At 47.2% G+C, this 14,520-nt stretch overlaps 1 protein-coding gene across 1 annotated transcript in view; it reads left to right on the top strand.

Moving 5' to 3' along the window:
• The window catches only part of LOC139382863 (cystic fibrosis transmembrane conductance regulator-like), a 75,655-nt gene that overhangs the window by 20,614 nt on the left and 40,521 nt on the right, over nucleotides 1-14,520 (top strand). The window contains exons 11-15 of the mRNA XM_071127107.1: nucleotides 1,196-1,372; nucleotides 1,990-2,181; nucleotides 10,741-10,835; nucleotides 12,103-12,189; nucleotides 12,923-13,475. Coding sequence (XP_070983208.1) covers nucleotides 1,196-1,372; nucleotides 1,990-2,181; nucleotides 10,741-10,835; nucleotides 12,103-12,189; nucleotides 12,923-13,475 — 1,104 coding nt within the window. The remainder of the gene's footprint in view (nucleotides 1-1,195; nucleotides 1,373-1,989; nucleotides 2,182-10,740; nucleotides 10,836-12,102; nucleotides 12,190-12,922; nucleotides 13,476-14,520) is intronic.

Genomic DNA, 14,520 nt, shown 5'->3' with positions numbered 1-14,520 from the left:
TATACTAAACCTATTCTATGCTGCATGGTGGTAAATTATACTAAACCTATTCTATGCTGGATGGTGGTAAACTATACTAAACCTATTCTATGCTGCATGGTGGTAAACTATACTAAACCTATTCTATGCTGCATGGTGGTAAATTATACTAAACCTATTCTATGCTGGATGGTGGTAAACTATACTAAACCTATTCTATGCTGGGAAAATCTGGTTAGGAATCCATTCATTTATCACATCCAGGATTCTATCCCAGCGTCTCCTCCTGTGAAAGTTGTTTTGGAAATAGGCCAGAGTTGTCAGACTGGTCTTTATTGTGGACTGCATGTACGTCAGCTCATTTGAATATGAATGTGACGCAGTGTAAGCTATAGAAGTGACGGAAGCCCTTGGCATTAGAAGATCACTGACCCATAAAACGTCACCAGGTAAATGATTTAACAAACCAACCAGGTTCACCGTTTCTCTCCTACAGAACTCTCACCAGTGATTTGATTTCTATGGAAATGTTGATGGATTAGGGGCCAAAACTGGCATTTGAGGCCTTTTTTCTTTGGGGCTGAAGAGTCTCCTATTTCTCAGTGATTCCCAGAATCTTGAAAATAAATGACCAAAAAATACTTTCTCATCTTTCTCATTTTCCCAGCTGGATGGCTGAGACATTTCAGCATAAAGCCACCATCAGAGCATTGTATCACTAGTCTGTTGTCCCCTTTATGCACAAATAGTATTTCTAATACAACCAGAGTTGTACACACATGAGCTCACTCTTTCAGACAAGCTGGTCTAGTCATATTGTATGAGAGAAATTTACATTTTATATAATGTAAAGCTATTTCTCACCCTCTCTCTCTCTCGCTCTCTCACCCTCTCTCTCTCCCACCCTCTCTCTTTCTTCTCACCCGCTCTCTCTCTCCCTCTCTCTCTCTCACCCTCTCTCTCTCTCCCTCTCTCTCTCCCACCCTCTCTCTCTCTCTCTCTCTCTCTCGCTCTCTCACCCTCTCTCTCTCCCACCCTCTTTCTTTCTCATCCTCTCTCTCTCTCTCTCCCTCTCTCTCTCTCACCCTCTCTCTCTCCCACCCTCTCTCTCTCCCACCCTCTCTTTTTTCTCACCCTCTCTCTCCCTCTCCCCCCCCCTCTCTCTCCCTCACTCACTCTGTCTCTATTTCTCCCCCAACTCTCTCCCCCTCTCCAGGGTATCGGGGAGTTGTTTGAGAAGATAAAGCAGGAGAACAAGTCTAACGGCCACCCTAACGGTGACGTAGGGCTGTTCTTCACCAACCTATATGTTACTCCCGTCCTCAAGAACATCAGCCTGTATCTGGAGAAGGGACAGATGCTGGCCGTGGCTGGGTCCACCGGCTCTGGAAAGGTACCACTACCACTCACTGTCTGTCAGGGAACACTGGGGTGGATGGAGGAGGTCTGGGCCATTGTAGTTAACTTTTTTGGGTTGATTTGATTTGACACGAACAGTGTACATGAATCAACATTTCTGTAAATGTGCCAACTGCAGTCCCTGTATTTCTCACATCTCATTATGTCAGAGTGTCTTCCATTCCAACGATTAGCCTGCTATTGACATTTTCCACTGGAAACACAAAGAAGCAAGTGTTTCCGGTGGAAAATGTTAGTCGTAGGCTAGTGGAAGACTCTGGATAAAAACTGGTTCTAAATGCGTTTTTTGATAGCGACGGACACATTTTACCTGCCAACTGGTAAGTAGTATTCCTAGAAATTATAGATCTGCTTTTGGTGACAGGCAAAAACAAATGGTGTGAAAACTGACACTTTAGGTTAGGGTTATTTTCCATTGTCAGGCACCATAGAGATGCTCAACTAAGGGAGTCCACAAATGTCAGCCCAATGTCCCATCAGACTCCTGAAGTTGCATCTGGAATCTAACACACACACTAATGTGTGTCTTCCATAGAGATAAAATTGTATTTTATCTGTGTCTGTTGTCTTTAATTCTGTGTCTCCCCACAGAGTTCCCTGCTAATGATGATCCTGGGAGAGCTGGTCCCGTCAGAGGGGAAGATCAAACACAGTGGGCGGATCTCCTTCTCCCCCCAGACCTCCTGGATCATGCCCGGAACCATCCGTGACAACATCCTGTTTGGTCTGACCTACGACGAATTCCGCTACACCTCTGTCATCAAGGCATGTCAGCTGGAGGAGGTACGGTGGACTGAAATATGTAACCTTGTTGTTTGTTAACTTGGTTAGAATTCCTTTGGTCTCAGGTCTGGTCTTTGATGTGATTGTGTCAGATGTTTCTTTACTTTTTCTGCTTTCCTTTGTCTTTCCTTTGTCTTTCCTTTGTCTTTCCTTTGTCTTTCCTTTGTCTTTCCTTTGTCTTTCCTTTGTCTTTCCTTTGTCTTTCCTTTGTCTTTCCTTTGTCTTTCCTTTGTCTTTCCTTTGTCTTTCCTTTGTCTTTCCTTTGTCTTTGCTTTGTTCTTTTGCTTTGTTTGTTTTTTTACCTCCCCCTGTTCTGTTGCTACTCTCTCAACCTCCCCCTGTTCTGTTGCTACTCTCAACCTCCCCCTGTTCTGTTGCTACTCTCTCAACCTCCCCCTGTTCTGTTGCTACTCTCTCAACCTCCCCCTGTTCTGTTGCTACTCTCTCAACCTCCCCCTGTTCTGTTGCTACTCGCAACCTCTCCCTGTTCTGTTGCTACTCTCTCAACCTCCCGCTGTTCTGTTGCTACTCTCTCAACCTCCCCCTGTTCTGTTGCTACTCTCTCAACCTCCCCCTGTTTTGTTGCTACTCTCTCAACCTCCCCCTGTTCTGTTGCTACTCTCTCAAGCCCACCTGTTGTGTTGCTACTCTCTCAACCTCCCCCTGTTCTGTTGCTACTCTCTCAACCTCCCCCTGTTCTGTTGCTACTCTCTCAACCTCCCCCTGTTCTGTTGCTACTCTCTCAATCTCCCGCTGTTCTGTTGCTACTCTCTCAACCTCCCCCTGTTCTGTTGCTACTCTCTCAACCTCCCCCTGTTTTGTTGCTACTCTCTCAACCTCCCCCTGTTCTGTTGCTACTCTCTCAAGCCCACCTGTTGTGTTGCTACTCTCTCAACCTCCCCCTGTTCTGTTGCTACTCTCTCAACCTCCCCCTGTTCTGTTGCTACTCTCTCAACCTCCCCCTGTTCTGTTGCTACTCTCTCAACCTCCCCCTGTTCTGTTGCTACTCTCTCAACCCCCCCTGTTGTGTTGCTACTCTCTCAACCTCCCCCTGTTTTGTTGCTACTCTCTCAACCTCCCCCTGTTCTGTTGCTACTCTCAACCTCCCACTGTTCTGTTGCTACTCGCAACCTCCCCCTGTTCTGTTGCTACTCTCTCAACCTCCCCCTGTTCTGTTGCTACTCTCTCAACCTCCCCCTGTTCTGTTGCTACTCTCTCAACCTCCCCCTGTTCTGTTGCTACTCTCTCAACCTCCCCCTGTTCTGTTGCAACTCTCTCAACCTCCCCCTGTTCTGTTGCTACTCTCTCAACCTCCCCCTGTTCTGTTGCAACTCTCTCAACCTCCCCCTGTTCTGTTGCAACTCTCTCAACCTCCCCCTGTTCTGTTGCTACTCTCTCAACCTCCCCCTGTTCTGTTGCTACTCTCTCAACCTCCCGCTGTTCTGTTGCTACTCTCTCAACCTCCCCCTGTTCTGTTGCTACTCTCTCAACCTCCCCCTGTTTTGTTGCTACTCTCTCAACCTCCCCCTGTTCTGTTGCTACTCTCTCAAGCCCACCTGTTGTGTTGCTACTCTCTCAACCTCCCCCTGTTCTGTTGCTACTCTCTCAACCTCCCCCTGTTCTGTTGCTACTCTCTCAACCTCCCCCTGTTCTGTTGCTACTCTCTCAACCTCCCCCTGTTCTGTTGCTACTCTCTCAACCCCCCCTGTTGTGTTGCTACTCTCTCAACCTCCCCCTGTTTTGTTGCTACTCTCTCAACCTCCCCCTGTTCTGTTGCTACTCTCAACCTCCCACTGTTCTGTTGCTACTCGCAACCTCCCCCTGTTCTGTTGCTACTCTCTCAACCTCCCCCTGTTCTGTTGTTACTCTCAACCTCCCCCTGTTCTGTTGTCACTCTCAACCTCCCCCTGTTCTGTTGCTACTCTCTCAACCTCCCCCTGTTCTGTTGTTACTCTCAACCTCCCCCTGTTCTGTTGTTACTCTCAACCTCCCCCTGTTCTGTTGCTATTCTCGCAACCTCCCCCTGTTCTGTTGCTACTCTCTCAACCTCCCCCTGCTCTGTTGTTACTCTCAACCTCCCCCTGTTCTGTTGTTACTCTCAACCTCCCCCTGTTCTGTTGCTACTCTCGCAACCTCCCCCTGTTCTGTTGCTACTCTCTCAACCTCCCCCTGCTCTGTGGCTACTCTCTCAACCTCCCGCTGTTCTGTTACTACTCTCTCAACCTCCCCTGTTCTGTTGCTACTCTCTCAACCTCCCCCTGTTCTGTTGCTACTCTCTCAACCTCCCCCTGTTCTGTTTTTACTCTCAACCTCCCCCTGTTCTGTTGCTACTCTCAACCTCCCCCTGTTCTGTTGCTACTCTCTCAACCTCCCCCTGTTCTGTTGCTACTCTCTCAACCTCCCCCTGTTCTGTTTTTACTCTCGACCTCCCCCTGTTCTGTTGCTACTCTCAACCTCCCCCTGTTCTGTTGCTATTCTCTCAACCTCCCCCTGTTCTGTTGCTACTCTCTCAACCTCCCCCTGTTCTGTTGCTACTCTCTCAACCTCCCCCTGTTGTGTTGCTTACTCTCTCAACCTCCCCCTGTTCTGTTGCTACTCTCTCAACCTCCCCCTGTTCTGTTGCTACTCTCAACCTCCCCCTGTTCTGTTGCTACTCTCAACCTCCCCCTGTTCTGTTGCTACTCTCTCAACCTCCCCCTGTTCTGTTGTTACTCTCAACCTCCCCCTGTTCTGTTGTCACTCTCAACCTCCCCCTGTTCTGTTGCTACTCTCGCAACCTCCCCCTGTTCTGTTGCTACTCTCTCAACCTCCCCCTGCTCTGTGGCTACTCTCTCAACCGCCCGCTGTTCTGTTACTACTCTCTCAACCTCCCCTGTTCTGTTGCTACTCTCTCAACCTCCCCCTGTTCTGTTGCTACTCTCTCAACCTCCCCCTGTTCTGTTTTTACTCTCAACCTCCCCCTGTTCTGTTGCTACTCTCAACCTCCCCCTGTTCTGTTGCTACTCTCAACCTCCCCCTGTTCTGTTGCTACTCTCAACCTCCCGCTGTTCTGTTGCTAATCTCTCAACTTCCCCCTGTTCTGTTGCTACTTTCAGCCTCCTCTGTTCTGTTGCTACTCTCTCAATCTCCCCCTGTTCTGTGGCTACTCTCTCAGCCTCCCCCTGTTCTATTGCTACTCTCTAACCCCCCCTGTTGTGTTGCTACTCTCTCAACCTCCCCCTGTTCTGTTGCTACTCTCTCAACCTCCCCCTGTTCTGTTGCTACTCTCTCAACCTCCTCCTGTTCTGTTGCTACTCTCTCAACCTCCCCCTGTTCTGCTGCTACTCTCTCAACCTCCCCCTGTTCTGTTGCTACTCTCAACCTCCCCCTGTTCTGTTGCTACTCTCAGCCTCCCCCTGTTCTATTGCTACTATCTAACCCCCCCCCTGTTGTGTTGCTACTCTCTCAACCTCCCCCTGTTCTGTTGCTACTCTCTCAACCTCCCCCTGTTCTGTTGCTACTCTCTCAACCTCCTCCTGTTCTGTTGCTACTCTCTCAACCTCCCCCTGTTCTGCTGCTACTCTCTCAACCTCCCCCTGTTCTGTTGCTACTCTCAACCTCCCCCTGTTCTGTTGCTACTCTCAACCTCCCCCTGTTCTGTTGCTACTCTCTCAACCTCCCGCTGTTCTGTTGCTACTCTCTCAACCTCCCCCTGTTCTGTTGCTACTCGCTCAACCTCCCCCTGTTCTGTTGCTACTCTCAACCTCCCCCTGTTCTGTTGCTACTCTCTCAACCTCCCTCTGTTCTGTTGCTACTCTCTCAACATCCCCCTGTTCTGTTGCTACTCTCTCAACCTCCCCTGTTCTGTTGCTACTCTCTCAACCTCCCCTGTTCTGTTGCAACTCTCTCAACCTCCCCCTGTTCTGTTGCTACTCTCTCAACCTCCCCCTGTTCTGTTGCTACTCTCTCAACCTCCCCCTGTTCTGTTGTTACTCTCAACCTCCCCCTGTTCTGTTGCTACTCTCTCAACCTCCCCCTGTTCTGTTGCAACTCTCTCAACCTCCCCCTGTTCTGTTGTTACTCTCAACCTCCCCCTGTTCTGTTGCTACTCTCTCAACCTCCCCCTGTTCTGTTGCTACTCTCTCATTCCCAACCCAATTCTCTCTTCTTCTCCCTTGACTCATATGTTCTACTTGACTGTCTACCCAGTAGCCTTTGTGAGGCGTTGATGTGTCATATTTCTCCAGTTTGTGCACACACACACACACACACACACACACACACACACACACACACACACACACACACACACACACACACACACACACACACACACACACACACACACACACACACACAATGCCGTCCCATCCCTTTGTGGAGCCCCATTGTTAAGTCGTGGGCAGTGTGTTCAAAGTGCTGCCTCAGCAGGGGGGCCGTGTCACTGGATTACTGTCCCAGACACTCCCGTTGCCATGGATGCACCACATTATGTCATTGGGACGGAATATCAGCTTGCTCAGAGACACAGGCATTGATGTAGATTAGACTAGCACTCATTGTCAATATGTGTATCTGTGTATATTTAGGATCAGGAGTTTTTCCTGACTACATGACCTGACCAGAAAACTCTGGGCAGCAGAGCTACTATACAGTAGTTATCATTGGTTTTACATTTTGACTTTTGAGAAGGTGTAAAAATGATTAGAGTGGCCAATTGGCACCACTCATGCCCTGGGGTATTGATGATTTGCCACAGATAAAGTGGATGGTGTGTTACACAATGGCTGTTTGACCAACATCAGAGTGTGTTTAAAGCAAACACTACTGTATGAACATATTTAATCGCTTTGACAGCTCACGATAGTGACCATTCCCTCGTATGTAACTGCACCGTCTACCTTTATCCACACTGTCAATTGAGCGACTTTAGAAGAGTCATGAATATGAAATCTCTCAAAGTGAGTAATATGACAAAGGCAATTTGGTGTACGTGGTCTGAGACAGAGAGAAAAGAGAGACACCTGTTTCTGTGTGCCCAGACGAATCAGACTGTGTTTAGTAGGGCTTGTGATTGTGCTGCAGACTATTGTGGCCTGTCCCAGGACCAGACATCTTCCATTGGTGGGCTGTGTCTTGTAAACCCCATGGATTTGACACATTTGCCCTTGGTTAGCTTGTAGGTTTCAGCTCCAGCCTAACAGCGGACACGTTCCAAATGGCAATCTATTCCCTATAAAGTGCACTACTTTTGACCAGGCTACTGTTCAAAAAGAAGGGCACTATATAGGGAACAGGGTGCCATTTGGAACGAATGCAGTGGCTTTGTTCAGTATGAGACACACAAGGTGCCCTTTTCCACTTGCTGTGTTTTAAGACCTGTTAAACAACATGTTAACTTAATTCCCAATGCCTTCCTTTTGGACAGCGGAAGTAGCATTAAAAAAGGTAGGAGGTTTTATGATGGTAGACTGTGTTCCATCACTGTCTGACTCCATTCATTATTTTACATGTTGGTGTACCTGTGTGTCAGACGTTTGTGTTTGAAATAGTTAATAATGAATTTATCCTCAGCTGTGATCGGTTTTTCATTCTCCTTTTATGTTTCAGTGTTTCTGGTTTGGTATTTTTGATGTGGTGCTATTAGACTTTTGAAATCAAACCATTGTGTCTTTCAGCTTGGTACTTATACTGTAAATAGCTTTTTTAAATAGCTTTAAGGACATGTGATTTGATTACGCTGCGGCTGTATCCCAATGTGGAAAAGGAATTGGATTTGCCAAACTCAAGAAGTTGTACATTTTCAACAGGTTAATTTAATTTCCCATTTAAACACTGGACAGAAAAACTAGGGGACGTTGAATTGAGTCTTTGCCCAGTTTGTTGTCAACATTCTTTCAGAAGTCATAGATTTCTTTAGCTGCCGTCTCAGTCTGTTATGTCTGTTAACACAGATGTAAACAATAAGGTATTGAACTTTTGATTTTGTTTTCCTCAACACGTTTAGTAGGGCTATGATGTCCCTACTCCCCTACATTTAGTAGGGCTATGATGTCCCTACTCCCCTACATTTAGTCGAGCTATGATGTCCCTACTCCCCTACATTTAGTAGGGCTATGATGTCCCTACTCCCCTACATTTAGTAGAGCTATGATGTCCCTACTCCCCTACATTTAGTAGAGCTATAATGTCCTTACTCCCCTACATTTAGTAGGGCTATGATGTCTCTACTCCCCTACATTTAGTAGGGCTATGATGTCCCTACTCCCCTACATTTAGTAGGGCTATGATGTCCCTACTCCCCTACATTTAGTAGGGCTATGATGTCCCTACTCCCCTACATTTAGTAGAGCTATGATGTCCCTCTCCCCTACATTTAGTAGGGCTATAATGTCCCTACTCCCCTATATTTAGTACAGCTATGATGTCCCTACTCCCCTACATTTAGTACAGCTATGATGTCCCTCTCCCCTACATTTAGTCGAGCTATGATGTCCCTATTCCCCTACATTTAGTAGGGCTATGATGTCCCTACTCCCCTACATTTAGTAGGACTATGATGTCCCTACTCCCCTACATTTAGTAGAGCTATGATGTCCCTACTCCCCTACATTTAGTAGGGCTATGATGTCCCTACTCCCATACATTTAGTAGGGCTATGATGTCCCTACTCCCCTACATTTAGTAGAGCTATGATGTCCCTACTCCCCTACATTTAGTAGGGCTATGATGTCCCTATTCCCCTACATTTAGTAGCGCTATGATGTCCCTACTCCCCTACATTTAGTAGGGCTATGATGTCCCTACTCCCCTACATTTAGTAGGGCTATAATGTCCCTACTCCCCTACATTTAGTAGGGCTATGATGTCCCTACTCCCCTACATTTAGTAGGGCTATGATGTCCCTACTCCCCTACATTTAGTAGGGCTATAATGTCCCTACTCCCCTACATTTAGTCAAGCTATAATGTCCCTACTCCCCTACATTTAGTAGGGCTATGATGTCCCTACTCCCCTACATTTAGTAGGGCTATGATGTCCCTACTCCCCTACATTTAGTAGAGCTATGATGTCCCTACTCCCCTACATTTAGTAGGGCTATGATGTCCCTACTCCCCTACATTTAGTAGGGCTATGATGTCCCTCTCCCCTACATTTAGTCGAGCTATAATGTCCCTACTCCCCTACATTTAGTAGAGCTATGATGTCCCTACTCCCCTACATTTAGTAGAGCTATAATGTCCTTACTCCCCTACATTTAGTAGGGCTATGATGTCTCTACTCCCCTACATTTAGTAGGGCTATGATGTCCCTACTCCCCTACATTTAGTAGGGCTATGATGTCCCTACTCCCCTACATTTAGTAGGGCTATGATGTCCCTCTCCCCTACATTTAGTCGAGCTATAATGTCCCTACTCCCCTACATTTAGTAGGGCTATAATGTCCCTACTCCCCTACATTTAGTACAGCTATGATGTCCCTACTCCCCTACATTTAGTACAGCTATGATGTCCCTCTCCCCTACATTTAGTCGAGCTATGATGTCCCTATTCCCCTACATTTAGTAGGGCTATGATGTCCCTACTCCCCTACATTTAGTAGGGCTATGATGTCCCTACTCCCCTACATTTAGTAGAGCTATGATGTCCCTACTCCCCTACATTTAATAGGGCTATGATGTCCCTACTCCCCTACATTTAGTAGGGCTATGATGTCCCTACTCCCCTACATTTAGTAGAGCTATGATGTCCCTACTCCCCTACATTTAGTAGGGCTATGATGTCCCTATTCCCCTACATTTAGTAGGGCTATGATGTCCCTACTCCCCTACATTTAGTAGGGCTATGATGTCCCTACTCCCCTACATTTAGTAGGGCTATGATGTCCCTACTCCCCTACATTTAGTAGGGCTATGATGTCCCTACTCCCCTACATTTAGTAGGGCTATGATGTCCCTCTCCCCTACATTTAGTAGGGCTATGATGTCCCTACTCCCCTACATTTAGTAGGGCTATGATGTCCCTACTCCCCTACATTTAGTAGGGCTATAATGTCCCCACTCCCCTACATTTAGTAGGGCTATGATGTCCCTACTCCCCTACATTTAGTAGGGCTATGATGTCCCTACTCCCCTACATTTAGTAGGGCTATGATGTCCCTACTCCCCTACATTTAGTAGGGCTATGATGTCACTACTCCCCTACATTTAGTAGGGCTATAATGTCCCTACTCCCCTACATTTAGTAGGGCTATGATGTCCCTACTCCCCTACATTTAGTAGGGCTATGATGTCCCTACTCCCCTACATTTAGTAGGGCTATGATGTCCCTACTCCCCTACATTTAGTCGAGCTATGATGTCCCTACTCCCCTACATTTAATTAGGGCTATGATGTCCCTACTCCCCTACATTTAGTAGGGCTATGATGTCCCTACTCCCCTACATTTAGTAAGGCTATGATGTCGGGCTCCCCTAGTAGGGCTATGATGTCCCTACTCCCCTACATTTCATATTTCAGCTTTTGATTTGTGTGTGTGCATCTCAAACATGTATCTAAACCCCCGCTGCTCTCGCCTCAGGATCTGGCCCTGCTGCCGGAGAAAGACAAGACGCCTCTTATGGAGGGAGGGGTGACCCTTAGTGGAGGTCAGAGGGCAAGGATAGGTCTGGCCAGGTAGGTACCTATAGGCACACACCTGTCTTTTAGCATGCATCACTCACCCCCAGCACCTTTCACCATCTGTCACCATGGCAACATTCATTCATTAAATCTCCCCCGTTCATTATAAAAGATCTACTCAGCAAAACACTGTGGTTGATTTTTTGAAGTCATGACTAGTGTTGAGACTCATTAAATGTATGGGACAGTGTATGGATAGTGATTTCTGGTCATAATGCCCCATGAAAAAGATGATTACTACAGTATCAATGCTTTCATCTGACTGCTCGTTCAGCTTAGAGGTTTTCTCGGGTCCAAAAAGTCAGACCTGAACGGACCCGGTACTCTCAGACCCGAACCTGAATGGACCCAACAACAACCAGACCCAGAACAGACCCGATTGGACCGAGTGACCAAAAAAATATGTTTATCAGTCAAATTGCTCTTCTGGTTAACAAATAGGCCTTTATATGTTGGCTAGGCCTTCTATAAGTCAATAAATGAACCTTATTAGCGTAAACTTAATATGCTCTAGGCATGCTTCTACATCTGAATTGTTGCTGTTTGGGGTTTTAAGTTGGGTTTCTGTATATGTACTTTGTGAAATCTGTTGATGTAAAAAGGGCTTTATAAGTCATATATGCAGAACCCTGGTTGGATCCACTCGTGTCTATCAGCTGTAGCTACATAGACCCGAGACTCGATGACAATCAAACAGGACCTGACCAGGACCCGAGCAAAAAGTTTGAATTTTGGACCCAGACTCGCTCGAGTCTCGGGTATTCGGGTTCGGGTGGATCCGTGAAGACATCTAGTCCAGCTCCTATAACTGTAGTGTTTTATGATCTAATATTTCTGGTTACTCCCATTAAATCTCTATGTCTAGTTCAACATTCTGAACATATGCATTATTTATTGGTTTTATTGTCCCTGTCTCCATTTGCTCCCACTTAACTGAGAGCATCACTGCCAGTTTGGCCAGATGTATCATTTAAACTGAATTGAATCCCACTAGGACTTGACTTCCTAATTAGATGCCTGTTTGATTTATTACTTACTTCCAATTATATTTGTGTGTGTGCATCTCTGTGTATCTGTGTATGAGTGTGCATCTCTATGTGTGTGTACGTCTGTGTGTCTGTGTGTGTGTGTGTGTGTGTGTGTGTGTGTGTGTGTGTGTGTGTGTGTGTGTGTGTGTGTGTGTGTGTGTGTGTGTGTGTGTGTGTGTGTGTGTGTCTGTGTGTGTGTGTGCGTGTGTGCGTGTATGTGTGTGCTTTTACAGAGCCGTGTACAAGGATGCTGACCTCTACCTGTTGGATTCGCCTTTCACCCACCTGGACATTGTGACAGAGAAAGAGATCTTTGAGAGGTCTGTCTGTGGCTCAACACTGAAGCTTTCATATGGGCGAGGGTCTGGGAGATGAGGTTGGGGGATGGGGTCTGGGAGGTGAGGGTGGGGGGTGGGAGATGAGGGTGGGGGGTAGGCTGGGGTCTGGGTGATGAGGGTGGGGGGTGGGCTGGGGTCTGGGAGATGAGGTTGGGGGATGGGCTGGGGTCTGGGAGATGATGGTGGGGGGTGGGCTGGGGTCTGGGAGATGAGGGTGGGGGGTGGGCTGGGGTCTAGGAGATGAGGTTGGGGGATGGGCTGGGGTCTGGGAGATGAGGTTGGGGGATGGGCTGGGGTCTGGGAGATGAGGGTGGGGGATGGGCTGGGGTCTGGGAGATGAGGTTGGGGGATGGGTTGAGTCTGGGAGATGAAGGTGGGGGATTTGCTGGGTAAATGGTTAAGGTGAAGAGAGAAGGTTAAGATCAAGGTCTTGTTGTCTTTAACCTATTGAGCAATTGGGTTAGGTGGTGAGGTGTGGGCTTTTTGAAGAAATGTAACTTTGTGTCTGACATTCATGACCTTTGATCTAATTTTCAGACATTTGTGTTATCAGCATCTTTCCTCTCAGAAATGAGGGCAAGCACATGATTGAAAAGCAATGTGAAACTTTTTTTACAATGTGAATCTACATGTTTTCCAAAGGTCACTTCATGCCTGTCTGTTAAAGTAAAGGTTGATAAACTAAACAAAGGATACACGTATTTTCTCTTGCCAGGTGTCTGTGTAAACTGATGTCCTCCAAGACTCGTATCGTGGTCACCAGTAAGCTGGACCACCTTAAGAGAGCAGACAAGATCCTTCTGCTTCACAACGGAGTGTGTTACTTCTACGGCTCCTTCTCCCAGCTGCAGGCCAAGAGACCAGACTTCAGCTCCCTGCTCCTGGGCCTGGAGGCCTACGACAACATCAAAGCCGAACGCCGCAGCTCCATCCTCACCGAGACCCTCCGACGTGTCTCCATCGACGAATCCGCTGTCCTCCGTGGCCACGAGCCCATCCGCCAGTCCTTCCGCCAGCCCCCGCCTTCGGTCATCAACGGCAACACGGGACCTCAAGGCATCACCATCGCCGGGGGCGACGGTCTCACAGTGGTGGAGAAACGTAAACAGTCGATTATCTTAAATCCATTAGCAACGGCACGTAAGTTCTCCTTCATCGGTACTGGGCCCCAAAACAGCCAGGCTCCAACCCCAGGGTCCACTACCATCGAGGATGGCGTGCGGGAGCTGTCGGAGAGGAAGTTCTCTGTGGTGCCCGAGGATGATCAGGTGAGGGTACTTTTCTATTTTTTATTTACATAGTGCTCTTAGAGTTCGGTAAGATCAGAGGAGGGTGTCTCTTTATTAACAACAGCTGGAGTGCGATCACTAATATTAAGGAAGTCTCGAGGTTCTGCTCGCCTGAGTTAGAATACCTCATGATGCTCTGTAGACCATACCATTTACCAAGATAGATTTCATATGTATTTTTCATAGCTGTCTATTTACCACCACAAACCGATTCTGGCACTAAGTGTCACGTTCTGACCTTAGTTCCTTTGTTAGGTCTTTGTTTTAGTATGGTCAGGGCGTGAGTTGGGTGGGTTTGTCTATGTTCCGTTTTATATGTTGTGTTTGCGTTTGGCCTGGTATGGTTCTTAATCAGAGGCAGGTGTTGTTAGTTGTCTCTGATTGAGAATCATACTTAGGTAGCCTTTTCCCACTTGTGTTTCGTAGGTGTTTATTTTCTGTGTCTGTGTGTTCCACACGGAACTGTTTCAGTTGGTTATTTCACTGTTTCAGTTGGTTATTTCACTGTTTCAGTTGGTTATTTCACTGTTTCAGTTGGTTATTTCACTGTTTCAGTTGGTTATTTCACTGTTTCAGTTGGTTATTTCACTGTTTCAGTTGGTTATTTCACTGTTTCAGTTGGTTATTTAATGTGTCGTTTCACGTGCTTGTTTTAATAAAGAGCATGAACACGTACCATGCTGGGCATTGGTCCTCCGATCCTTACTACTCCTCCTCGTCAGAGGAGGCAAAGCATCAATACAGGACTAAGACCGAATCTTACTACACCGGCTCTGATTCTCATCGTATATGGTAGGACTTGAAAACTATCACGGATTACAAAGGGAAACCCAGCCCAGAGCTGCCCAGTGACGCAAGCCTACCAGACGAGCTAAATGCCTTCTATGCCCCCTCTGATGGAAGCAACACTGAAACATGCGTGAGAGCACCAGCTGTTCTGGATGTCTGTGTGATCACGCTCTCCATAGCCGATGTGAGTAAGACCTTTGAGCAGGTTAACATTCACAAGGCCGCAGCGCCAGAT

This window comes from Oncorhynchus clarkii, chromosome 2, assembly GCF_045791955.1.
Source record: "Oncorhynchus clarkii lewisi isolate Uvic-CL-2024 chromosome 2, UVic_Ocla_1.0, whole genome shotgun sequence".
Lineage (NCBI taxonomy): Eukaryota > Metazoa > Chordata > Actinopteri > Salmoniformes > Salmonidae > Oncorhynchus > Oncorhynchus clarkii.
This window is presented reverse-complemented; position numbering and strand designations above follow the sequence as displayed.